The sequence below is a fragment of the Boleophthalmus pectinirostris genome, unplaced genomic scaffold, assembly GCF_026225935.1.
Source record: "Boleophthalmus pectinirostris isolate CB_2022bp ecotype Guang Dong unplaced genomic scaffold, ASM2622593v1 HiC_scaffold_15, whole genome shotgun sequence".
NCBI classification, from domain to species: domain Eukaryota; kingdom Metazoa; phylum Chordata; class Actinopteri; order Gobiiformes; family Gobiidae; genus Boleophthalmus; species Boleophthalmus pectinirostris.
The window spans coordinates 16,818,095-16,845,818 of record NW_026571070.1 but is presented as its reverse complement, the minus strand read 5'-3'; the positions used below and the strand labels follow the sequence as shown (position 1 = coordinate 16,845,818).

The window sequence follows — 27,724 nt, the reverse complement described above, 5'->3', positions numbered from 1 at the left end:
ACCACCACCGCCACCGCGCACCTCAGTCCAAACAGGGAAGAGGAAGCCTGAATGAAACATTAAACAAACAGCACAAATGCACTATAGTACTTATCCCTTTACTTTGACTCATCGGGCTCTGCGTATGTCCCTGGCAGCGGAGGGGCAGGTGATGTGTTGTGGAAGCTCAGGGAGGAGTCAGAAACATTAAACAGCGGTGCGCGTCCTGTCATCACACTGTCTAGACGGACAACTCCTAAAACTGATGAGGTCTTCGTCTGGCCCTATATGATCTCTCCTATGCACAAAGTAGAACAAAGCTCACTCTCAAAGGTAAAAAGGGTGAAATTGTACTTTGTAAAAACAAAGCAGTCTAGAAATATACAGTTTGGGGGCTGAGCAAAAAGTGAATTACAAAATATTTACCAATAAATTAAGCCACTGATGTTCAACTGTTAGGGTAAAAACATGATAATTGCAGAGCACGGTGATGAACGCTAAATACTTAACATAGCAAAATTCCCTCTTCTTGCTCAGTGGTGGGAAGCTACTTATGTATTTATTTATTATGCTTATTCCTAAATACTTTCCATACACCCCTGCTGTTAACTTATAGCTAGTGTTTTTTAGGAGTTCAAAGAAGACACATTGTGCTTGAGCCTGCTATATAGTTATAACCTATGACCCCATGGATCATTATGTTATAATTTGCAATATATTGATCTAAAATGACATAATAAAAGACATAAGTTCACTGATTTCTGCTATGCCCAGTGGGAGCTAACATCACTGTAAACATCATCACAGCAGGTGGTTGGTAATTCCTTTGGATAGCTGCAGATAATGCTTGTGAACAGCAGTTTTTCTTTTATTTGTACCAAAATGACTAATGCTGAAATGCTGATGCTGCTGAATACTACATGTATCCCCATTTAAGAAAATAACATTAGTACAGAACAGTGAGTGTATGCCTGTAGCAGTGAAAACGGGGTTAATGTACAATATGGCGTCTTGAAAAATAAGCACTTAAAGATTACTCAAACATGCACAAATTACTCTAAATACACTGTCATGAGGGTTAAAGAGAAGGAGAAAAAATATACGATTAACAGTTCTGAAAAGCTGAATTTGCATAAGCCTCCTTTAAAAAAACAGAAAATTCCAGACAAATTTAGTGAATGAACATCTCAGTCAACAGTTTTAGTAATAGTTAAGTTGGACACACAATGCTGATGATAAATGTTAAATTACATTAATATTAAAGTAAGAATACAATCCCAAATATTACTTGCTCCCAAAATCAACCTCACTAGAGTAACATAAGAAAGCAATTTGTTACATTCACCTGTTATTTTTGGTTCCTCTCAGTCTTTCAGTGGGATCTTTTATAAGCAATTAAACAGCAACAGAAAGGTCATAAGAAACGTCATGTAAAAATAAAGCTTGAATGAATATAGGGAGGTGAGTTTCCAAACAGGAGGACTGCCCACACCTGGCACAGATCACAGAAATGCTGATCCTCCAAAACAGTGGTCCTCCTATAGTTACCACCGGGTCACACTCACACGTGCAAAGGGAAAGACTGGGTTTCTATGACTAGTCTTACAAAAACAACCACTCTCTTCACATGCTGTACCTTAGTAAGAAAAGCAGGAGAATCAATAACTCAATAAGAGAAAAATAAAGGACTGAAAGTGTTACTGACGTTTATTGAGAGATGGTGTTCAAAAAAGCAAAGGGAAAATTAATAGATCAAACCTATGTCAGCTAAAACATCAAAACTAGCAACTCTATATACTTCAGTGGCATCATGGTGGGGATGTTCTACATGTATGTGCTTTGGCTTAATGTTCCATCAGTTACCATAGAGATTACCATGGAGTTACCATACCAAAAAAAAAAAACCCACACAAAATGGACTTTAGCACATTTTCAGGATGAGTGGTAATGGTGTTTGAAAAAAATCATCTCACCTGGTTTCACCTAAGTCAGTTCTTTCTGGTCAGATTGTATTAAGAAAAAAGCCGTGATTAAAGTCTACCTTGAATAACAGAGCTTCAGACAGAGCAGTAGTTACAATTATAATCACATCCCCCAGAGAACATTGATGATATCAGCTGCCAAGTATCAAAATGTATAATTTCTCAACTTGTGTAGGTCCATATCATGAGTGGATCTCATATTTTTAAATATGTGATGTCGAAGAAGTTCTAGTTCAGCTTTCATTGGTACTTGATTTTAGTCCTGCTGCTACAATCGGGGATAGCAACAAAGGGTAAAGGTTCATTAAATGCGTGAATGTTAATTGAATTGAGATTTAGTTCAAATTGTCTCTAAGCAGCATTGAATGCAAGAGACAACAGTCAATTTCATAAACATTGGAATTTGTTGTGATAAAATTAAACACAAAAAGCAGGGGTGAGGGTGTTTAATATTATTTGTGTCATATTGCCCAGACCTAGTCTGTGGTGTTGACTTTTTGAGACGAAATAGACCGCAACAATGTTACTTATGATTTTAGGTTGTAATTTTCATTCACTAAATATGGGGTTGAAAGAGAGAACCAGTACCAGAACCAGAAGTCCTTTCATTAAACACAGAAAAATAAATTTCCCTTTAAATAGTTTGTGACAGAGTTTGGTTTAACAGTTAGTTTTAATATCCATCTGTGCATTATTGTTACCACCAAAAGAATTAGAAAAATGAGCACGACATGGATCACTGACATATTAGCATGTACTTAGCTTTGGCTCATTCTGAGTTAATGTAATTTCCAGCTCCAAACTTGAACTCGTAACAAAATCATTTCATAATTACATGTTTTTAGCAAAGCACACACGGCCGCATTGTGGCAAAAGTCCATTTGAATATCATTAGAATAAATGAAAAACAATGTGTTCACCTGAAAAATAAATCTGGAGGTCTGTAAGCTAAAGCTCTAGGAAAACTTTCCTCCTCGTCCGGCTCCTGAACTGAACCGGGACGCTCCTGCAACACTTTCTGATGGGATAACGGGGAGTCCATGGTCCACCTCAAACTGCATCGCCTGCACATACACACACATTTTATTTTGTATTTTGGACAGGTTTTTAGTAGTTTTAATCATCATCAAAAAACAAATCCTGCATATTTAGGCTGAGTTCTTCTCTCAAACAGAAAACACTCTGTTCCACCTTGTGATGTCCTGTGGTAATACAGGAAGTGTGCCACTGTGTTCTTCATACTTCATACACCTTTATTAGAATCACTTGGATGATTTCAGCTTTGTAATTGCATACTGGTATTGCAGTACCACATGACATCACAAGGTGGAACAGAGCGTTTTGAGCTTTGGGAATGTGGACAGCTGAATAATGCAGGATTACTCAACCGTGTGTGAAGTGTGAAAAATATAATTGATATATTTCTATGGCCAAATTATTCAGATTGTTTTTCACAAAGCAATTTTATATGTAAAATCTGTATTATCATTATCATCATTATTAGTAAGTATTTGCTAGACACTTTGTTTCATACATTACATTTCTATAATCAGTTGTACCTGTGTGAATGACTGTGCGTCGTAGCAGCTGTAGATGGCGGAGGAGCGGTCGGCTTTCAGACACTGCTGAGGGAAAGAGCTGATCTGTTTGGCCAATTCCAGCGCTGCTTCCAGAGCTGTGGAAAAAAACGCAGATAAACAATATTACACAACAAAAAATGTGGAAGATATATCAGCAATAATAACAGCACATATAACATTGCAATCGTTATTTTAGAAAATAAAGTATAATCTATTATATAAAATATTTGTAAAGGTTAGAAAAAAGCTGATTACTATTGTGGTCAAAGGTCCTAAATTACACAAAATTGACTGTGAGCTTTAAGCTATGTTATAATGCTGTCACTTCATCAAAAACATAGCCTGAGTTGAGTTTTGTTTCATTCAAACATGTTTGAGTAATCCTTTATTATTAGTCTGCTTACATCTCCAAAGCTAAAAATGCTCTGTTCCACCTTGTGATGTCATGATGTGAGTAGTTTTCAAGTTAACAGATACATTTTACACAGAAGAAGAAGAACACAACCTAAATATGCAGGGTTTGTGTGTTAAACATTTGTGAATGAAACAAAACACAACTGCAGGTGCGTTTTTGATGAGGAAACAACATTATAAACATAAAAAATAGCATAATATGGACCCTTTAATTTGTATTTTGGTTTATATTCAAATTTGGGTCATAAGTGAACCTCAAGACAGTCACAGGTACATTTCTGATGGATCACTATAATGTCCACCCCCACATAACAGCGACATAACAGTTTCCAGACTTTCAGGCAAAAATATGCATTGTTTTTGTTCATGTAATTCTAACAGTGTAAACATCACTCAACACAGCCCCAACTGTTCATAAAAAACAAACAAAACAAAAACACAAGTCTCATTTTATACTTAGGTTACCATGCACTAACAAAATTCAACACATGGGAATGCTTTTTTACACATTAAAGAATATAGTGGGAGCTAGACATTTATATAACAGGAAATGCCCCATTGAAACACATGCATAACTTACTATGTCTTGGCAAACAGCTTGAATGAAAAAGAAATTAACGACAAAACTACTCAAAGCAATGTGTTGAAGCCAAGAACTGAAAATTATTGGAATACATTTGAGGTGTCTGATCCAAACTACTACAGTAAACATTTAAAAATACCTATATTGAGGTAATGGTTCTACCTTGTCCATCTGGGACCACTCTGTTTGCCAGTCCATAGGCGAGAGCTTCCTGTGCTCCAATGGGACGTCCAGTCAGGATCAGGTCTAAGGCCCGGGACAAACCAATGAGACGTGGGAGACGCACTGTACCGCCATCAATCAGAGGGACACCTGTCAAATAATAATGCAAAAATAGACACACTCATCAATATCTAACACTTTCCCAGTACATTTATGGTTCTCTAATAATAATGCAAGTTTCACTGTTGGTATTAATACTTTGTAGCTGTGTCATCAACATTCACTAGGGTTTGATGCTAACTGTAGGCACTACTCCATCTGAAGCTCTGGGACTCGAGTTAGACTTTAATCTGAGTTTGGTTTTAACACAATCTAACTAGAAAATCAGATCAAATTACAGTCACACACTGCTAGTATTAGACAACAGTTTTTCATTTAGTAACTCTCACCTTTATTTTTGACCATAGCCACTTGCATTGATCACAGGCTCCTGAAAATGTGTTGTTTAAATCCATTTTGTATTTTTTCTTGAGTTTTCAGACATATTTAAAAATGTTTTGATAGTGTTTGTCTCCCCGTGGTAACTACTGAATATTCCACCATGGAGATACATGTAGAACCCTCAGCATGATGTTACTGCAAAGCATCAAAACATATAGGATTTTTCTTCTGTCTTTAACCAATCAAGTTTCATTTTGACCCAGTTCAATTCTTGTTATTCCCCAAGGATATTTGTTTTGTCCTGGTGTAAAACGTTGGCTGGCTAGGCTGGCCCCACCTAGTGCCTGCGCTCAATTTCACTTCTCTCCAGCAACTAGGTCAAGAATCGTAATACACTACATGGTTTGCAAGAACCCCGGAAGTGCGAGTCCGGGCAACAGCCAATTACCGAAGAGCCCTATATTCTGTGTTGGCAACGATTCCCGAGATCGAGGATTTAAAGCCAGAATAAAGAGAATGTTCGGTGAATTTTATCAAGGAGAAAGATGTTATTGTCCTTCTTCCTACGGGATTTGGGAAAAGCTTAATATACCAGTTAGCCCCGTGGTGCATTACATGTCATGACCAAATAGCAGCGATTGGTTAAATAAAAAAAGTACCTGCCTATCGTCGAACTAACAAATTCTAATGGTCAGATGGTTTCCACGAAGTGAAACCGGCTGATGAATCAAGCTAGTAAAACATATGCTCCTATAAGTATTGCAAGTTGGTGTATCATTTACTTGGATAATGAGTAAGACAGGACAACAAAAGTACTCATTACTGAAGCTGTGTTACAAGTGATGCTAATGGTGGTTAATGGAGACACTTGGTAATATTTGAATAAACAGGATTTTGCTCTGGCTAAGTTATGCTAGCCCTGTTTTATCATAGTAATTATGTTTTGTTTGGCCTATTTTTACTCGTTGATTAGTATGTTCACTTCATTTTGTTACAACTTGTACTTGGAAAACTACAGGTTTGGCACTGTGTGTGCAGTTAGCAAAACCATATCTAAAATCTTCAAATGTACCATTTCTAAATGCTTTTGGTGTAAGACACAGGTGCCAAAGGGGAGGCTGTGAAATGTAACTTACTTTCACATAAATTAAACTGAGAGAGAGGTGTGAAGGGAAATGTAGGCCACAGTGCCAGTGAACAGCGTTAGGTTACTTAATCGGTGTGAAAACATTTAGAAACACTTAATGCACTCCCAACATTAATCTCAGTTAGAGCTGTCAGGGGAGCTAGCTTCACTCCGCAGCTCTGAACCTGCTCTGAACCTCCTTCATCTCAGGCAGTTCACACAAAACAGAGAAGTGGAGATTATTTGAGTTTACACAGAGAACTTTTAGCTTTTTTTTTTTTTTTTTTTTTTTTTTTAAATTCTTGTAGAAAAGTGATAACAAAATACAAGTTAAAGGTGCACTATGTAACATCTCTGGTGGGTGGTCCGCTATCTGCTAATATTCATAGAAATGTTATTGCTTTGCCTGCCACAGTATAGCTTTAATCTTGTCTATTTATTTCATTGATGTGATTTTATTGAATATCTTTAAAAACATGCATTGCAGGCTCGTTGCTCCACAGAACTGACATGCAACTTGGCCTACATTTCTCCATGGATATAAATGAGTTAAATGATATACTGTGGAACATTTGAGGCAAAGCGATCTACTACACTGTGTGTTTCTAAAATATTGGGATTAACCTAATTTAAAAGGCCCATATTGAGCTATTTTCTAATCTGTGTTATGAAGTTGTTCATCAAAATGTCATCATATGTGGTGTTCTGTTTTGTTTCATTCACAGATGTTTAACACACACATCCTGCATATTTACACAAGTTCTTCTCTCAAACAGAAAACTTTCTGTTCCATCTTGTGTTAATACAGGAAATGCTCCTCTGTGTTTGTAAATTCCACACACCTTCACCCATTTGGATTATTTCAGCCCTGGAATTGCCCATCTGTACTACACAAAAGGTAAATGGTAGCTGCTAACTTGATAACTGTCGCTTCTAGGGGTGTCAAATTATCGCGTTAATTGCGATTAATTAATTACAGTCATATTTAGCGCGTTATGTTTTTTAATCGCGTTAATCTCATTTTTAATCTCTAACATTAGTGTTTCTGTATGCGAGTTGCTTTATTATAAAACCTGTTTTAATGTGTTGTTGGGACAACAACACACACACAAAAAAAACACATTTATACATTTTTTTTATTTCGGTAATTCCACTCATTGCCGGAAACCCACATAAAACGCGCGCAGCAAGAGCGATGTAACGTCATGTTAACGTTGGCGGCGTCGAAGAGCCAGTAGAACAGAGGCAGCAGTGCACAGGTAAAAACGCATTCGTGTCTTGGAAATTATTTTCCCGACGTGAAATATAAAAGAAAATAACTAATATAATATCGCCTACAACTTAAATGTCACTGGTGCAAAACAACCTGCATAGACTCATGATGTCTGCACTACTGTCCTATAGTGACCTGCCACATGAGGGGACACGCACACAAACACACACAAACACAAACACACACAAACACAAACACACACCTTCATCATCGTCATTAACCTGAGAACGCGCGGACCACGTTTCCTTCCGTAGACACTGCGCGGACACCGACGTGCTCCCGTGAGCCGCGTGTGGATCGTGTTTTCTCGCGTACGCGGCGTAAACCGCGCTTCCTCCTGTGCGTCTCTAAACCAGAACTAACACCAAGACTAAAACCAGGACTAAACCAGGTCTAAACCAGGACTAAACCAGGACTAAACCAGAACTGAAACCAGGTCTAAACCAGGTCTAAACCAGGACTAAACCAGGACTAAACCAGAACTAAAACCAGAACTAAAACCAGGTCTAAACCAGGTCTAAACCAGGACTAAAACCAGAACTAAAACCAGGACTAAACCAGGACTAAACCAGGTCTAAACCAGGTCTAAACCAGGACTAAACCAGGACTAAACCAGGACTAAACCAGAACTAACACCAGGACTAAAACCAGGATTAATCCATTCCAGGACTAAACTAGGACTAAAGTAGGTCTAAACCAGGTCTAAACCAGGACTAAAACCAGTGATCTCATATATAAAGCATTTCTCTATCAATAATATTTTTAATATGGTTAAGGAAAGACTGGACTTTTTATTGTCTTTAAGTACACAAAAGTTATTATGTTCAGATTTCCTCATCTTTGCTACTTTACAACAAACAGTTTCTTATTCATGGAGACTTGGGCTCAACAGCCAAATTGGAGAGATTTGTTAAACAATAAATAACTTTATAAAGTCACTTTTTTAAATCTATATTAGTCTTTTGATCTGCCACAATAATGTAATAATGAATTTAAATGAAAATACCTCAAATTGAAGGCTTTTCTCAGCAATTTTTAGGTGAGATTAAAATGAGATTAATTAGATTAATTAATTACAGATCATAATTAATTAATCTCTCAATTTTTTTAATCGCATGACAGCACTAGTCGCTTCATGATATCACAAAGTGGAACAGAGCATTTTGGGATTTAGAGATGTACATACACTAATATTAAAGGATTGCTCAAACATGTGTGAATGAAACTAACCACAACTCCAGGTATGTTTTTGATGAACTAACAGCACTGTAACATGATTTAAAACTCACAAGAGTAAATTTTGTGTGATATAGGATCTAATTTACAAATAAACTATTGATCACATTTTTTTAACAAATTTTTTACTTAAATTTTGGGGGAAATCATCGTCTTTAACACCTAAAAAGTTACAGTAGTCTATCAACATGCTGAGGGGTCAGTTTTGCCTGCCCTTGTTGGATGTCTCTCCTTTACCCCCACTTGTCTAGGTTTACTGTCTTAAAATCAAAGTCATAAAATATCACAACTAGAAAAGACTTCAACCTGGCATTGCTATACAAACAAAATAAGCAGTCTACATTAAAATTACCTATCCAATGTGACTTTGAAACAACCCTGAACAAAATCCAAAATAGAAAGCCCTCTCCGGTGCACACAGTCTGAGCTTCTGGCATTTGTCCTAATTTCTAAAGAGCAGCAGCTGGTAGTGGCATAGTTTCTCTACAGATCCTGGACTCCCTAATTCCTGTGAGTGGCTGATTCCTCCTGACCGCCCCTTATTGAGAGCACATGTTTTCGGACATGTTTTCATAACCCCAAATCATCATGTGAGTCGGACTTTTTTCACCTCCCCGCTCCCTGGTCCTGTGGGGAGCATTGGAAACACTAAGATCCCATTCATTCTACTTTCTTTCTCAAATAAATTAAACTGGAATACATGGAATACCAGTGTGAAACCATTTGGGACACTCAGTCAGCACATGTGGGAATCTGACAGTTAGGACTAAGGGGCCGGGATTGAGCTGGGGCAGCAGGAGAGGATGGGTAACTATAATTTGAATGTTCCACAGTATGGCATTATACTTTTCTATCTTGCATTTATTCAATTACAGGTGTTGTATTGCTAAAGATACATTGAAAGCATGCTGAGTGGTAGGGCCATAAGGCTGAACAATTTGGGACAAAAATCTGGTTGCAATTTTTCTGATAAGCATTGTGATTGTGTTTAGATTTGTGAATCTATTCAAAGTTCACATTTTGAGCTTCCAGAAGAATTGACAAAATAATGGAAATATGAAATGACTAACACAAGAATTAGATTTCAGGGTTACTGGTTTTTAATGTGAATAAGAGAGGATATTTTGTTGTTTGTGGAGGAAGTTGTGGTCTTTCAAACATTGCAGCCTTTGCAATTAAGATACTTGTGTCCATTGTAATTTCCATTCAATTGCAGTTCATCTACTACTACTACTGAGTGGGGTATCTTTTCCATAAATATGACCTGTAACTTGGTGTCAACTGCTTGTCTCCATGGAGATAGATAAGATAATGCCATACCGTGGAATATTCTAGGTAAAGTAAAACCATCTCCACAGGCAAGTAACGTAAATTACAGAGCGGCGTTTGGCACATGGAGGAGATGAAATGTCACCCGAATGCCTCTCATTAAACAGTGACACACATCCCTGAAGCGCAGGTGTAACTGTGTGTTTGTGTGTGTGATACTGACAGATACAGAGCAGAGGGTTCAGACAAAGCAGCCCTCTGTGTGCTGGAACAATACGCCCACCTATGGCACGTCGACAAGGGCATTTAAAAAGTCCTCTGAATGCCCCTTTCAGACACTACGCATGGTATCTTGGCTTCTTTAAAGGACAGGGCAATATTGCAAACAAAAAATATATATATTTATATATATATATTGTATTTTATGTCTTCTCTTTAACACAAAAAGAGTCAAATTTATCCCTCCAAAGTCTTGAAATTTATTCCTCTAAAGTCTAAACCACATGCTTACAGAGGTTTGGCTATTGACCACTGATGATTTGACCATTCACAGTTAATTAGACCTTAAGTGGATTAAAATAGAACAATTTGAATACTTACATAAGAACTGAACTATAAAGACATTGTAAGGGTGTCATGCTTTACGAGTATTTCTTATTGATACTTTGCACTGACATCACATTACGGGTGTTGTATGCATCTCTATTGGAGTAATGTTCAGCACGGTGACACAATATGCACATTAGCAAACACTGCAAAAAAAAGTTTAATTTAGATAAAGATACAAAATGGATTTAAACAACTCATTTTCAGGACCTGATCAATATGAGCATTCATGGTCCTGTTTATGTGTTTGATTTTAAACAAAAAGGTGAGAATGACTAAATGAAAAAGTGTTGGCTAACAATAGATAGCTTGTGACAGTAATTTTATGTACAGTACAGATCATTTCACTAAGTCAGCTGTTTCTGGTCAGACTGTGTTAAAATAAAACTCTGATTAAAGTCTAACTTGAGTAAAAGAGCTTTTAACAGAGCAGTGCCTAAAGTCGGTGATGACTAACTGCTGCAAACAACATCTGTGTGCACTTGATGTCTATTTCCAATTGTCGTTGTTTGATTTACCATTAAAATAATATCACCACAAGCTTGAATCTATATTTAAAAAGGTCATGTTAATTTTCACATGTGACTGAATTTCCTTCCTAAACCACACTGACACAACATTGGTGCTATTGCCACTAATGATAGAGGACTATTTGTTTTAATACTACACAAAATAACACGCACCAGACGGCAAACACGCATCCAAACTAAACAATGCTCTGATTAGATAGTACAGAGAACTCCTTCTGCTCCATCCAGCCACTGTTGTTATTGGACAAAAAATAAATTGAAAAAATATTGAAATGTGAAGTTTGGGAGTAAAAACAGAAGATTAGATTAAGAACAGCTTGTCTGACCTCCAGCGTGTGCCTGTCTATTGTGCTACTGTTGGCACCATCGCTATCAGTTACCGGAAGGATGTCCTGTCTTATCCAGGCCCCTTGTCTGCAGCACCTCTCCCCCTCTTTACCTCCTCCTTCTCCTCTTCACCCCCTCCTCCCCCCCACCCCCTCTTTTCTGATAGTCTCGTCTGCCATGTGTCCTGTTTGAGAATTACCACAACCTGTCCCGTGTCCCACATGAATAGATTGGAGAGGTTTGAGAATTTTGAAAGAGTCTGGCTTCTGATCCTGATAGGAGATAGTCATTGAGGACGCTAAGCTGCCAGAGGTCTTATGTGACTGACAATTTGGAGGATATTCCCATGCAAAATGCAGCTTTATGTGTGTGTAAAGTGTGTGTAAAGTGAGATATCTTTTACATTCTGGTAATCATTCAGCTTGCATTTTGTTTTGACATTTTCTGATCTATGTTATAATGTTGTTTCCTCATCTGGAGTTGTGTTTTTGTTTTTTTCACAGACGTTTAACACACAAATCCTGCAAATTTAGGCTGAGTACCACCTTATGATGTCATGTGGTAATACAGGAAGTGTCCCACTGTGTTTTTAAACTTCATACTGCTTTGAGTGCTTTCAAGGTTGAATAGTGCTACATAAAAATGTAACCATTTACCATTTACGCATTCCCGAGAATCATTTGGATTCTTCAGCCCTGGAGTTGCCAGTTTCTACTGAACAAAAGGTAAAAAGTAGCTGTTAACTTCAAAACTATCACTACATGACATCACAAGGTGGAACAGGGTATTTGAAGCTTTGGAGATAAAGACAGACTAATAATACAGGATTACTCAAACACGTGAACAAAACAAAACACAAAACAGATATGTTTTTGATGAGGTAACAACATTCTAACAAGGCTCAAAGCTCGCAGGAGTGAGTTTGGCATAATATGAGACCTTTAAAGGATAAATTGCTATTTGACAAATGATACTGTTCCCTAGTTTCTGAAACAACAATTCATTTTTGGCCAGAGGCTCCCCCATATGACATGACCTTTCTTCAGTCCATTGTCCATCGGTCACTGCTTCAATAAGATTCCTCTGTGATACACTTTTCGGTACTTATATTTTTTAATTTGTTTTTTTTATGTATTAGGTAACTGTTTAAACTTTGTATAAAATAGAAAATAAATTAAAGGATTTATAATAATTCAGGGGGGTAAATATCTACTGAGTCACTAAAACTATGAAACCTGATCTACTCCAGTGTGAAGAGTGCTGCTGGTGCTGCTGGCATCTCCCACTTCAAAGACCAGCCCACCACAGTGCCCTCACGTGTGGGCAGCACCACGAGGTTTGATGTGGATTAACCATTTCCGGACAACTTCAGACCAAAGGGATTCAGAAGATAAATTAAACCATGATGAACAAATAGCTTAGAAATAGTGTTATTTGACAAAGCATTATGTAAGCTTTTAACTGAGTTTTACACCAAGGAGATCAATTCTTAAAGGTGCAGTGTAACTTTTCTGATAAGGGTCTGACACTTGTTTCTGTGTAAAGGTTACTCATTTTACTGAAATGTTCCACAGCATGGCATTAAATCATCTGTTTTAAATTAAAGGTGCGTGTTACTGCTCAAAAGGCAAGCAGTCTTACTGTGAGTTGGCATCCCTCCCCACAGATCTGACCTTTGACTTGGCCTGTTGGCTTTACCTCACTGTCTCCACAGAGATGGGCAGGTTTAATGCCATTCTGTGGAAATTTGAGGCCAAACACTAACATCATCATGTTCCACAAGAAAAGTGCACATTTAAATTTGAAACTGCTAGCACAGGAGACCACCAAGACTGAGATTGAGGGATCAAATAATAAAAATAGCCGAAGAGGAACTAAATACTTGAATGGGTTTGAAGTATAGCTTATTACCGAGGAAACCGTTTTAAATTTGAAGAAATGGAGCAGAACTTATTGTAGGCTTTATCTGCTGTTATTGTAGCGTGCCTGCAGGAGAGTGTAGTGATGTAATCTCTGGACACGCTCTTAAACTCAGAGAGCAGGTGTTTGCATTGGCCCAGCGTATGTCAGCTTTGGACTGAGCTACCACTTCCATACAACATGTGGCTTCTTCCTTTTGGCAGATCTCTCTCTCCCACGTCCAGGTAAAAGAGGGCTCCGAGAGGGGAGATAGGAGGAGAGGAGGGGGAGAGAAGAGGCAGAGGAAAGGGAGAGGGGGACGGACGTGACAGGGTATCTTGGGACAGCAGGTTAAAAATATTTCAGGTCAGACTACACACATCAGTTGCTCTGCTAAAGTTCATCAAATTGATTCAAAGATCATATGGGTTTTGTACATGGAGTTTGCTGGTATTTTATTTTTTTTTGGTAGAATATATTGCTGAAGTCAATGTAGTCAATAAATAATAATATTTACACCAAACCAGAAAGCAGAATTATTAACAAAAAAGTATTCTAAATGTACGATATTGTTAAATATTGTTGAGCTGTATCAATAAATAATGCAACATCTGGTGGAGGGTCAGATGCTTTTCTCCATTAAGATGTGATTGCTTTGTCTGGAATGTTTCACAGTATGGCATTAAGCCTTTCTATCATCATGGAGACTAAACAAGACCAAGTTACAAGTCAGATCTGTGGAGATGCGACACTGTTCACAGTCAGAATGCCTGTTTTTCTAGGTATTTTTTGAACTATAAACCACCTGTAACTGAATAAATGTAAGGTAGAGCTGTTTAAAGTCATACTGTGGAACATTCCAAACAGGGCAATGACATATCCATAGAAACAGGCAGGTGATGGACTCCCAAACAAAAAGTTACATAGTGCACCTTTAAGTAATTACGGTAGTTTGTGTAATTCTAGTTCATAATTCAATCTTCTACAGCTCAAATCTTATCATATTGCAAAAAAAAAACAATCAAAAATGTCCTACTACAATAAAGTAAAAGTATTCATGATAAATATTGACCAGCAAAATTATTGCTTAATTTATAATAGATTGAACAATAAGTTGATATAGCAATTATCGTGACAGGCCTAGTTAGAACAGTAGGCTAATCCTTCAGCTATAGGTAGTCTTGACCTGAATCTTAGCTCAGATCTGGTGCTGTGAGGTTCATTGCTCCTGACTGATTGACCCAGTAGCATCCAGTAATAGTGACTAGGGCTAAAGATGTAACACAAAGTTCTGAGTCCATGTACAGATCATCTTGGAGGGCCCGCTCCACATGTTCTCTATGAAAAATGCATATTACAGACTTTGTGAAGGCCTGGGTAAACTAGTACTCTTTATTCCCCAATCTGACACCCCTGATTAGGGCTGCAACTGACGATTACTTTAACAGTCGACTAGTCAGCAATACTCAAAAAGAGGGATTTTTTTTCTCTCTCTCTCTCTCTCTGCTATATTTGAACAGAACCATGTTTTGATAGAAAACTGCATGTTTTATAGTCTGTTAAAGCAGACCTATTATGCATAATGGACTTTTCAGAGCTTTTAACCATGCTGTAGCTGTTTCCCTTTCTCATTTACCCCCTCAAAGTTGTATCTGGAGTGATTTGTGAATGTTTGAGAAATCACTTATTTTCAAGATTCCACTTTGCCAATCAACCTTCGTTTGTACCTTCACCAGTATACTCCCACTGCGCTGTACTAACTTTATTCTCCAATTTTATTTTCTTCATCTATGATATGTGTAGAATTTGGCAGCATCGTGTAGTCATTTTGGTACAAATGAAAAAAAAAAAAAAAAAAAACTGCTAGTGTGATCTGTAGCTATCCATAGGAGGAGCACTTCACTGCTCTTTGTTGTGAAGATGTTTACGGTGACGTCAGCTCCCATTGGGCACCGCAGTTTTCTAACACAGCACTCCGCAGATGTGTGTTTCTTATTAAGTATTTTTAGATCAATATTGTGATTTATAATTATAACATGATGATGCACGGGTCTCACAGATTATGACTAAAGCACACACAAGCACAATGAGTCTTCTTTAATACTCTACAGATCAATCATGAAATATCAGTAGTTGATTAATCAGTGATTTTGATTAATCGTTGCAGCTCTATACATAATAACTGAAGATAAATTACTCTCTATCCATGAAAATATAGATGCCCAAAAATGTCCTTCATCAAATTTTATAATCCATTCTGAGCAATCTGTAATGTGTTTCCCCAAATATCATGCAAATAGCAAAGCAATTATTTATATATTTTATTATTACTTGATTTTTTATTCAGTGCATTTCCTTCGACCTAAATGAATATCTGTAATAGTCTCAATGGACAATGGACTTGGATGGCACAGGCAGTATCCATTCATATAAAAAGAAAATTATTGCCTTAAGACTTATGATGAGAGGTCAGACAGTGTGTAATATGAATGACTGGTTTACTTCCAACAGGAAATTGCAAACAATAAAAGTGAACAACAGTTTATTATCTGATTTAGATTTGCCAAATACATTATAATCCTATTACGGGGTTTCTCCTCTGCGTCAACTCATTCGATCTCTCGTAATTAGATTTATGAAATTGGGTGAATTTTAAAATGAATTTCGAAAAAATGATGTGCAGTATTTAATAAGGTATACGAGCCAGTTTTTCATCATGGTGGTCTATCTAAGGACATGACATTTCACATTCTCAAAACTTCATATTTCTGAACATACTAAACACACCCATATAAAATCTATATATTTTAATGGTGTAATCACTTTAAATGACTTTCTAAATAACATTTTTCTTTCTTCGAAATTCAACTAATCTGTGCACAAATAAGTATTTTTAAATTACCTATAGCTTTAGAATAAAGTTGTGTCATTTTTTGGTGTGTCAATAAGAAAACACTCAAATGTCCTGTGGTGTGACCATAACACTTTCTTTAAAAAATCAAGAGTAAGTCTTATGTGTCAGAGAAAATTAATAAAGGTGCTGGAATAAAGGGAAGCATGTGTACATTATTTAATTATATTACACCTTTAATGTGACTTTAAATCTAAAAAAAAATATAAAAAGTGTAATGCTGTAATCCAAAGGGTGTCCTGCAGTGTGACATGAAAAATCACAGATTTTAAAAGACCTCGATTTCACAATTTTGCGATTTTTCTAATCAATTCGATTTGATTATTAAAAAGCTAGATTACATTAATTGCCCAGCCCTACTTAGTAATACAACTTGAGTAATATTGTTTTAAAGTTACGGGAGGCTTACTTAAGTAAACTTTTGGCTACTCTACTCACCTCAGCAGTTTAGGGAGGACTTTATTCCAAGTTTAAAATATCTTGACAGAAATATGAGTGCTTGAGTGGCTTGGCTGATACATTATGAGCTTACTTCAAAATCCCACACTATCTCTGGGAACCAAAAATAACACGCCGGAATTAGTTATGCAGAGTAGTTTTTCATTCACATCTTTGTACAATGAATGAGCAGGAGCAGACAGGCCCAGACCAGTGACGCAAACCCCCGCCCGCCCTCTCATTTCCTCCACAGCAGGACACAGGGGCCCAGACAGGAAGCAGCGGGTTCGACAACCAATCACGTGCCAGAAAACTTGTGGTCGTGATTGGCCCACATCACAGCGAACCCATGAGTCTCCAAAGGGTTTTTCAAATGCCACAGCCACCAGGGATTCCCTCGAGCTGCTGCCATCTGTGCCTGAAAACTGTTACAGGATTGAACGATTAAAGCGAAATATTCAGGAAGAAATGATAGATCTTTAAATAAACTACACAGCCCACAGAACAGGGCGGCTTTGGACGGAAATGTGGGCTGTTCGTATTGTTTATATAAAAAGTACATGCAGGCAACCAGTGTGAAGTTACAATATTTAAACTGTACTAATGAAGACTTGTATAATACTACAAAGGCTAACCACAAAATTCAATACATTAAAACGGGATGTTTCAGTAATCTTTCCGTTGCAGGGGAAAAAAGTAAAAAAACAAAACAAAACATGCTTTATGTATCGATTAATCAGCTAAAAGGGATTTTCTGTTGCTAAAGTGTTTGTGTATGTATCATATATTTATGAAAAGTGCTATACAAATAAAGCACCTTTAAATCAGTAGTTCTTAAACTATGGTATGTGAACCATTCATCAGGTGTAACAGGTCTTGGTTTTACCCTACTATAGTCCTGGACTGGCAAAAGCTTTTGAACAGAAAAGCAGATCTTGAGTGTATCTATTCAAAATGATCTTGTTTTGGTAATATCATCAGTCATTTTTGTGACTTAAGTCTTTAGGGATGCCCTGGTTTTGTCGTCTCGTTATGTTAAAAAGCTGCATTTTCAGCGAAGCTCTTCTCCAACAGGCTCCAATAGCTTCGCTCCACCAGTGAGAGATACAGGACCACAGTCATACCATACTCCATACACCTGTACAACAACTCACCACCCTTATGTAACAGATAATACTCCCTACAACTGTACAACAACTCACCTTTATGTAGAAGATAATACTCCCTAGACCTGTATAACAACTCACCTTATGCAACAGATAATACTCCCTACAACTGTACAACATCTCACCGTGATGTAGCAGATAATACTCCCTACAACTGTACAACAGCTCACCTTTATGTAACAGATAACCTTATGTCCTGTCAATCATCATATCATTTTGCACTGTTTTCCTTTCTATAATATATTGTGATGTGTAACCTACTGGGTCCAAGTAATTTCCCTTGCGGATCAATAATTTGTCAAAGTCTAAGTCTAAGTCTAAATGTATATACCACTCGCTTGAGCAGCTTGGATAGACCAGGATAGATAGACCAGTTCAAAAGCTGGACAATAAATGGAGGAGACTAAATATTCTACCACTTTTGGTCAGACAATAAATAAGAACAGTTTTGTTTATCTTATTTTCTCCATTTCTTCGTATTTATTGTCGGCCCATAAATAAAAAACATTTTTGAGAACAAGGTGCAAGCATGTTGAAACGGCACTTTCCATGATGCACCACTTTAAATTATAGACCATCAACTGACAAGTGTTTACCTCCAAATCGTGCATTGACACAAAATTATGGCCCAACACTTTACTTAACGCGCTGATGAGATATTTTTAGACTCAACTGTTACAAACTGTGTATGAAATGTTACGACAAAGTACTCTCAAACACAGGCTGGAGCTGTGTAAGGATCAGGATTAGGTAAAGTGTTTACAAAAGTGTCCATCAAAAGCAAAGCAACAACAGAATAAACTGGGCCAAACAAAAACAGGAAAGTAAATGTGGGTAGTAATGAGTCACGTGCACTTGAGTAAATCTTTGGTTCTACTTGAGTATTTACGAGTACTCTTAAAAATGTTTTGGTTACTGATCTTAAGGCTGAGTCAAGATCGAGATTCAGTCATTCTAATTGAAAAAAAAGAAACATTTGGTGTGGAGCAGTGTTCAGATTTTGGATTAAGAAATTTGACTTCTTGGTAAATGGTCACATTTTTCTATAGCGCTTTTCCACTTTCAAGGCACTCAAAGCGCTTTACAACAAGGAACCACTCACCCATTCACACACCAGTGTACGCAGACACTGTGGGCAAGGTGGGTTAAGTGTCTTGCCCAAGGACACAACGACAGCATTCACCTGTGGGAGCTGGAATCACACCAGCCAACCTGTGGGTCAGTGGATCTGACCGATCTCAACCTGAGATGTTTATGTTGATAGCTGGATTCAAACCACCAACCTTCAGATCAGTGGGCGAATGCTCTACCAACTGAGCTACTGCCGCCCCGTTCTTTCTGTATTGTTCTTTAGTCTGTAATTTGTATGCCCCAGAAATTAATATTGAAAGCAATTTTGTATTTGGATTTTAGAAAGAAAAAAATTGTGATTGATCAATATGAGAAAAAGAATCAACATTTTTGTCACATCTCCCAGCTCTGGGTGATCTCAATACATGTTGCTTGCTGTATACCGTACTTTTTCTATCTCTTCTCAATATATTGTTTATTTTTTAATGTTATTTTATTGATTAATATTTAGATACATCTGAATTTGTGCAGCAAGTTCTACTGTAAGATTACATCAATACTAAAGTATGTACGCCCCGCACGAAGTTGCAAGTTGTTTATAAGGAAATGGAGAGACATAAATAATGTAATGTGTATAATGTAAGGTGTCTGGCTGCCGTGGAAACCTCCCCGCTAGCTACTTCCTGGTTGAGCTTATCAAGGGTCATAGGTCATGGTCAGCAGTGTTATCGTGCGGTGACTCCATCCTCGCATACAAAAACAACAAGAAACTCAAAAGATAACAGCGGAGAGAGTAACAGCAGTCAGAACAGAGCTGACTTCCCGAAACACAGAGATAAATGAATGTTCTGACACAGGAGATACACAGGGAGAGTCTCAGCAGACATAATTATGCACGTACATCCAGAAAATGGACAAATCAGAGGATACAACAATATTTCATATCAAACTGCGATATGACTCTCTGACAATGTACTTTTTTTATTTCATCAAACTCTATGTTCAATGTGTTCTTTGTGGTGGCATCACCTGCTTGTCTCCATGGAGACAGATACAATGAATGCCATACTGTGGAATCTTCCATGCAATGCAATAACAGCTTCATGGAGACAAGCAGATGGCAGATCCTCCACTAGAAAAGGTACACAGTGTACCTTTAAGGCAGGTATGATATGCTACTGTTCAGGAATTGAAATCAGTTGAATTTTATGAGACATTTTGGGCTCATAAATCATAAATTTATAGACCAAAACAGATACTGAAAAGGATATCGAAATTATATCTTGGAACTGATATCTGATCCACCAGAGGTTTCAGTATTGGTGTCATTATTCGATATACTCGATATACTGGTGCCATATCATAATCTGAGCTTTGTTTTAACACAATCTGACCATAAAGAAGTGATTCATCTGGAACTACCATAGGTGAGCTGATTTGTGCTGGTACATAAATCCCTCTGAAATTATAGTCACAAATTGGCTAGCATTATCTAACGCTTTTTCATTTAGTCATTCACTTTTTTGTTGAAAATAAAACACCAAAACAGGACCATGTATTGATCACATCCTCCTGAAAATCCATCATAATACCATTGTGTATATTTCTTGAGTTTCAGACGTTTTAAAACTTTTTGGCAATGTTTGCTGAAGTGTATATTGTGTCACCATGGTAACTGATGAACATTCCACCATACACATAGATATACAACACCCCCAGCATAATGTCACTGCAAAGTATCAATAACCCTTTGACATCTTTCCCATCTTACTGAATGCACATAAACTTACCAAATCTCCGACAGAAGACCCCCATCACCGCGCTCTCCTCCACCACCCTCAGATCAGCTAAAAGAGCCAGCTCCAGTCCTCCAGCCACTGCAAAACCACTGACCGCCGCAATGAGAGGCTTGGACAGCTGCAAACGGGACGGCCCCTGAAAGAACAATACAATCGCACCTCTGAGAATACTTTAATAGTGAGCAAACCACAAACAATACACACCACATCCTCAAACTGGCTGCCTTTATGTGGCCTATAAAAAGCAGAGGTGGCTTTTACTCACCAACATTTACTAACATTTACTTGACTAACTCTGTGAACAATTTGTACCTTTCTGAGGATGTTTTTGAGTAATTTTCCACTTTTTACTGGAGTAATGTAGTTTATAGTGTAACAGTACTACTACCATTTGTTTTTCTTGCATTGCTTCTGATATGTTACATTAAGACTTACTTCAGAATTAATTTCCCATAATTACAATTTTTTCAATTACTTGAGTAACTTCTGAATCACTAGTTCTATACGTCTACTTAAGTAATATTATTTTGAAGTGATGTTACTCTACTTGAGTAAAATTTTTGGCTACTCTACCCACCTCTAACACAAATAAACTCTAGCTTCATTCAATTTTATATGCATTGCTCAACACTGAATGTATGTGCACAGATATTTTTTACATTTCACGCTTTTCTGACTTGTAAAATTTCCGTGAAGTTTATCGACTAAAGATCATCCAGGTTTGACTTCCTGTTTCGTTTCTCAAAATGAAAGAGTAACAAAGAGTGCGTCACGCTTTGGCCGCTACAGCCGGGAGATACAATGCTATAATTTTACACTGAGGAGGTCTTGTGATCCTGGGGCTTTAACATGCAATCCAAACAGATTTTATGGAGTCTGCAGGGTTTATGGGGCTCAGTAACTGTAAATCTTTTGTGTTATGATCTCTATCCTGTGTCAAGTGGAGGATGGGGGTCATTCGGTTTCTCCTACGCACTTTTTACTCACAATTTTGAGTTTTATTGAGTTAGCATCACACCACTTTGTCTGTGCTACGAGCCTGCTCAAATCATTACAAATAAGTCTGAAATAACTGTTAGGGAGCAGTTGAAGTTGAACATTTTTGCTTTTTCATAAATTACAGTTTCTTGATGAATAATTTATGTTGAGACGTCACATAGACTGTGTATGATTTTAGACAAATTAACTAGTAATCAACATTTGTAAAAAAAAAAAAAAAAAAAAAAAAAAAGTTTATTAAATTTTTCTTTTTGTTTGGATTTCTTGCCAATTTCAAATTATAAATTATACCAAGATGTAAAATTTTGAGAACTGTGTTTTTAATTAGTTTTGACATAGGTAGAGGTCAGAGGAATAAACACAATCAATACAGTTTAATTTATATAATTTGAGTAGGTCGAGTTATTAGTAATTGACGTTTTCAAATGTGACCTCTAAACACCATTATATACAGCAAAAGTCTGGTGCTTTTTAGGGTTATTTCACAGTAAATAATGTAAAGCCTCTAAATGATCCATGTTCTGTGGGTTGGAAAACTAAATGATGTGCCCTGTAACATATGAAGCATCACGTGAGAATACTGTACACAGTATAGACAGACAGGAACGGCTCTCACCAGCGGCCCGGGACCCTTGGTGACATCTTGCTCCAATTTGAGGGAGTCTGTGTGATTGGCCAGCTCTTTCAAATCATAACCAGCGCAGAAATTCCCTCCTGGAAGAGACCACAAAATTACAAAGTATGGCAGATGGAAAGTCAGAGAGGAAGGGAAAAAGATGAGGAAGAAAAAAACAACAAGTTGAGCTAGAGTCCGAGGGCTGCAATTTGGGTCTCAGTTTGCTTTGAGCTGGTTGGCACATAAACGCTTTCCTATATCCAAGAGACCAAATGTAATCGGGATATAAGCAAATGACATTATTGGCCTACAGGGATCTCCATCGAAACCGCAGACTTCGCTGTGGATTCATGTGGTATTTTTCCCAACAAATAAGAGCATAGTAAGAATATGAGAAACATCAAATCTCACAATATTAGGGCTGTAGTTGATTTAAAAAATGCTTGGTTGACTACAGAGATATCCGGTGGGTCGATTAGTCAACCAAAAAGGGAGCATGGAAAAAGCTCTCCAAAGTTTAAGGTTAGGTTAAAGACAGAAGTTGTGAATCATGGGTGTAATCTGCTTTTATTTATTTTATTTATTTTTGTACATATAAAACAAAAAAAAAAAAAAAACTCACTCACAAACCTCTCCATTCTGCTCTTGTTCCATATACATCCTTATAACCTAAATAAACTTATTATACGACTAATACAAATTTTAAAACACTAATGAAATATATGCAAGTGAAATACTCAAAAGATATGTTTAATGCTATATTGTGTAACATGATTTCTAAATTATTATCTCATTAGTGTCGGGAGAGTCCAGAAATCTTCAGTCGACTTCAACCACTCCTAGCATCAAGCATTATTGTCAATCAGGGATCTCCTTTTTCATGCAATCATCATCACTACATTTCCCAAGAGACCAACAAACAAGCAGTAAGTTTGTCAAAGGCTCATATATCGTCAAAGGCTCTTATAAAGTCTGAAATGAGTGAAATGAAAATGATTATAATGAACGTACACGCCTGCAACACCCAGATTACAGTTTTATGTGAACTCAGAGCAATTAGAGGAGAGTGTGTCATGGTGTTTATGGGAAACTGAGAAGGGACAGAGGGGCTCAAAAGGGCTGGGGTCGAAAAAAAGAAATGAGTTACAACAGTGAGCTACAGTCGTGTGAAAATCTACTGGTGCATTGTTGAGGAATACTTTATGAGAAAAGTACATGTCCTAATTTTTCAGATTGTTGACAAATACTGACATATTTGGGTTTTGAAATGAAAAAAATATATAACGTGGAAATGATATAGGGTGCAAGAGTCAGTGTGCACAATCCTTATGTATGGTGTTTTATGAATATTACAAAAGAAATCCACACATGTCTGTCATTTTTCTGTGACTGGGCCATTGAATTGGCTATCTGACATCGAAAATCTGCATAAAACATTAGGAATTTTATATACTACCTCTGCATTGAATCAGAATATCATAGGATCATATGGTAAACTGACCAGATGGGAACAAAGTCCAGGTGGGGACTTTCCGTGTATATACCAAACAAGAACTATAAGGTTACTGAATATAAAAGGTGCAGGACTGACCTTTTTCTGGTGGAGGGTCTGCTACCTGCTTCTGTCCATGGAGATTGCATTGATTTGAATGTTCCACAGTATGGCAGTAAACCAGTCTACCTTGCAGCTGTATTCAATTGCAGTTGTTTTAATGCTAAAATAATATATATATACGAAAACATGCAGTCTCTCTTTGAGTGGGCTTACCTGTCCACAGATCTGATCTGTAACTTGCCCCGGTCGTGTCACTTGCTCTTCTTCACAGATATAGTTAATGCCATACTTTGGAATATTCCAGGCAAAGCAAAACATCATAAAGACAAGCAGTTGTCAGGCCCCGCATCAGAAAAGTAACATAGTGAACAGTGTCATTATAACACTATTTTAAAGAAGACACATTGAGCTTGTGTCTGTAGCAGATTTTTTTTCATTTGTAACAAAATCATTACAAAATGCTGCTGAATCCAATGCGAATCACAAATTAAAAGTGAGAAAATAAAACTGAAGAACAAAGTAAGCACAGAGCAGTGGACATATGCCTGTGGCAGCGAAAACGGGTGTTGATTGGCAACATGGCGTTTTGAAAATAAGCGATTAAATATTGCTCAGACATGCACAAATCCCTCCGAAGACAATTTTGGGTGAGTAACTAGTGAGGGGAAACAACTATAACATGGTTAAAAGCTCTGAAGTCGATTTTGCATAATAGGTCTGCTTTAACATTACTTCTAACAAGCCTCTTTTCTCCAAGTGGACTTAGAACAACCCTGAGTCAAACCAAATAACTTCAGCCCTGTTTTTCGTTCACCAAAACATTTACTTTGACAGGACATTGCCCCATTTAAATGCTTAAATGCCAGCTCAGCTCTGCATACCTCTGGAGTGACACACTTTAGTTTGCCATCAGGATTGACCGCAAACGTCCACCGAAACCCGAAGCCCAAAACCTCTCAAATATTCAAAACCTCCAACTGCAATTACTCTTAATTTCACATGTTGAAAAGAAAAACAGTTTGACAGAGAAAAATGAGAGCTGGGAGAGTGGTCGTGTTGGCGCTAATTTGAGTAAAATTGATTCCTCATGGTTTTATAAATACTACATCCAAACTCGGCCCTCGCTCCTTGTCATATCAACTCAAAGACAAGATGTTAACCCCCATGAAAGGTCAGCCATCTTGTTTTGAATTGAATCTGTGAAACTACAAACATGGCCGACAGCTCTGAGGAAATGAAGGACTTTATTGAAACTTTGGTAAAAAGCACAGGTTGATCCAGGTTGAAGACATTATGTTGAATGGGAAACAGAGTGGTGAGAACCGTGATTATTTGAAAAGTTATTAGGAGCTTGGCACAATTTTAGTTCTGACGTGTGACAGAGTGCAGCACTGGCCACTTAAATGTGTTCACAGCCACTTCACTTTATAAAATGTGTTTAATTCGACACAGATATTTTCCATGTCTTGTCTCATGTAAAATGTTTATGAACATACAATACAGGAAAAATTAGTTAAGTGTTACGAACACTAAGGGGACATTTTTGATATTATAGTTTCCAAATTTAAAACCTTGAAGAAAAAGATAATAACCTGAATAGATTAAATATACACACATTTAAACTGGGTGAGCAAAGAATCAAATTTGAATCTTTTAAGGTGAAAAACTAGAAAAATATGCCAACCCGTTTGCTAAACTCGGCTTAAGTTTGAGTATCTATAAACCATTTAAAGCTCCCTTATGCATGGTAAAGTCTCATTAGCCTAAATTTAGGATTGATAAAGTCTAGGTGTAGAACTGGCTGTACGCAGAAATCTAAATATCACCTTGATGAACCAAAAGGCCTCTAAAATTAGGTAAAAAGTAAATATCAACTACTTTCTGAAGTCCAGTATTGTTCAGGTATACTTTATACTTTTACTTAAGCATAAGTTCTACAAGACTACACATTTTAAGTAGTCTTTCCACTTCTAGTATCAAGTACTCATAACTATTGTTCCAACTATCTATTAACTATTAGACATAGTCAGTATCTCACAGTCAGATACATAGCCTACTTAAGATGACATATTTTGTTGTTGTGCAAAAAGTCCTAGTCAAAATTTAGGACAATAAAATGTTAGAAGAGTTTGGATTTTGAATGAAATAAAACCACCTCAGTCTGGAAAATTGACTTGTGATTATGTGATTATGGGACAGACCAAAACAGAATAGCACTTTGCTGTCTGCTCCTCTAACCTTTCCCGTGGAGGACCGCCACATTTAAGCCTGGGTCTCGGTCAAAGGCCTCCAGCTCCTGTAGCAGACGCCGCGCTGTCTCCTGGTTCACCGCATTTCGCACCTCTGGACGGTTTATCGCCACGGTGACCACAGCCCCCCTCCGCTCCGAGACCACGTTCTGTCCCGCCACTAATGCAGAGGAATGAGACAGAAGGACCAAACAAAACACAACACAGACTCAAACAATGTGGGATAGACTTCTGTTGGAGATGTTTAGCGTCAGCAGGTTAACCTCAATGGGTGATTAAGGGTGCCTGCACATTTGTCCTGGTTTGGTCCTGGTTTAGTCCAGGTTTAGCTCCAATTTTGATGTGGTGGGCAGGTATTTATCACATTGGGGAAATTTAAATCTGTATACACACTCAAATCAAGAGTACCTGCATCCCTCATGGGAATATAAACAGGTTCCAACCAACGTTTTTCATTTATTTATTATTGTTAGGTTAGGTTAGATTAGGATATTTGTCAAGTGATGACTATGGTTAGGATCAGTCTTCAGGAAATTAATATAACTCAATGTAATCTCCCCATTGCACCCATTAATTCAAATTAAACAGCTGCAGGTTGCACATCTCTAATAAATTAATAGGCAATATCCATCTCATAAATAACAGGCTGGTGGTGATCCTTTATTTAATGTGTACTGAAGATATTAGGCTATGCTAAACAGATGTGCCATATAATAATTATAGGAATCAAAATCATGAATTAAGCCCGTCTGACTTTGGGAAGAAGCAATTAGATGTATTATTTTATTATTTCTTTATTATCTGGATTTGCGGAATTTTGGAAGAGCAAAACTAAAACTATCATGTACTGCCCCCTACATGAAATAAAGTGTTACTACAGTTTGGTTCCTCATTTACAAACCTGCTTCCGTGTCCCCGCTTCTCCTCGTTGAGCTGCTGAATGCTCTTGTTTGTTTTGGTTGAGGGACTGTAGCTTGTCCTCGCATTTTATGTTTATAAAATGTCCTCAAAACATGTTTCCACGTTCGCACATACCGAAGCGCCATGTTGTGGACGTGGAATAATCGTGCAAAAGTCGCGTGGCAAGTTTACAAATATTGTTTCATAAAATAATACGTCGATACACAAAATATTGATTCATACGCTGGTATAAAGCTTAAATAAGAACCAAAACGAAACACGAAGACAAACGAAACTAACCACAACTGATTTTGGCGCACTGCAGGAGGCTACTGACTCGAGTCCAACAGCAGGTGGCGACAGAGTGCCGTGACAGACAAACGGGGTTGCCAGATAAGAGACATTTTTAAGGGCAGTTAATTATGATCGATGTAACTATTTATAACAAATACTGACGTTACTGTAATTGAGTCAGTTTTTTTGGTAATTGTACTTGTTAAACATGTGGTTGAGTATAATTCTACTAAAAATCATAGGTGTCCTAAAAACAGTAACTAAAACTGTATAAAACAAGTACACTTGTAGTGTTTTTAGGTGTACTTAAAAGTAAACC

At 37.4% G+C, this 27,724-nt stretch overlaps 1 protein-coding gene across 1 annotated transcript; it reads right to left on the bottom strand.

The window, feature by feature from the left end:
- Positions 1-1,343: 1,343 nt before the first annotated feature.
- On the bottom strand, positions 1,344-27,447 carry zgc:101569 (uncharacterized protein LOC449822 homolog). The gene is made up of 7 exons (XM_055150952.1): positions 27,113-27,447; positions 26,201-26,371; positions 22,408-22,505; positions 20,784-20,928; positions 4,701-4,850; positions 3,521-3,636; positions 1,344-3,025 (listed from the first exon to the last, which is right to left on the bottom strand). Exons 1-7 carry the CDS (start codon positions 27,255-27,257, stop codon positions 2,918-2,920), a joined length of 933 nt encoding a protein of 310 aa, XP_055006927.1. The 5' UTR covers positions 27,258-27,447; the 3' UTR covers positions 1,344-2,917.
- Between the last annotated feature and the right edge of the window lie 277 nt (positions 27,448-27,724).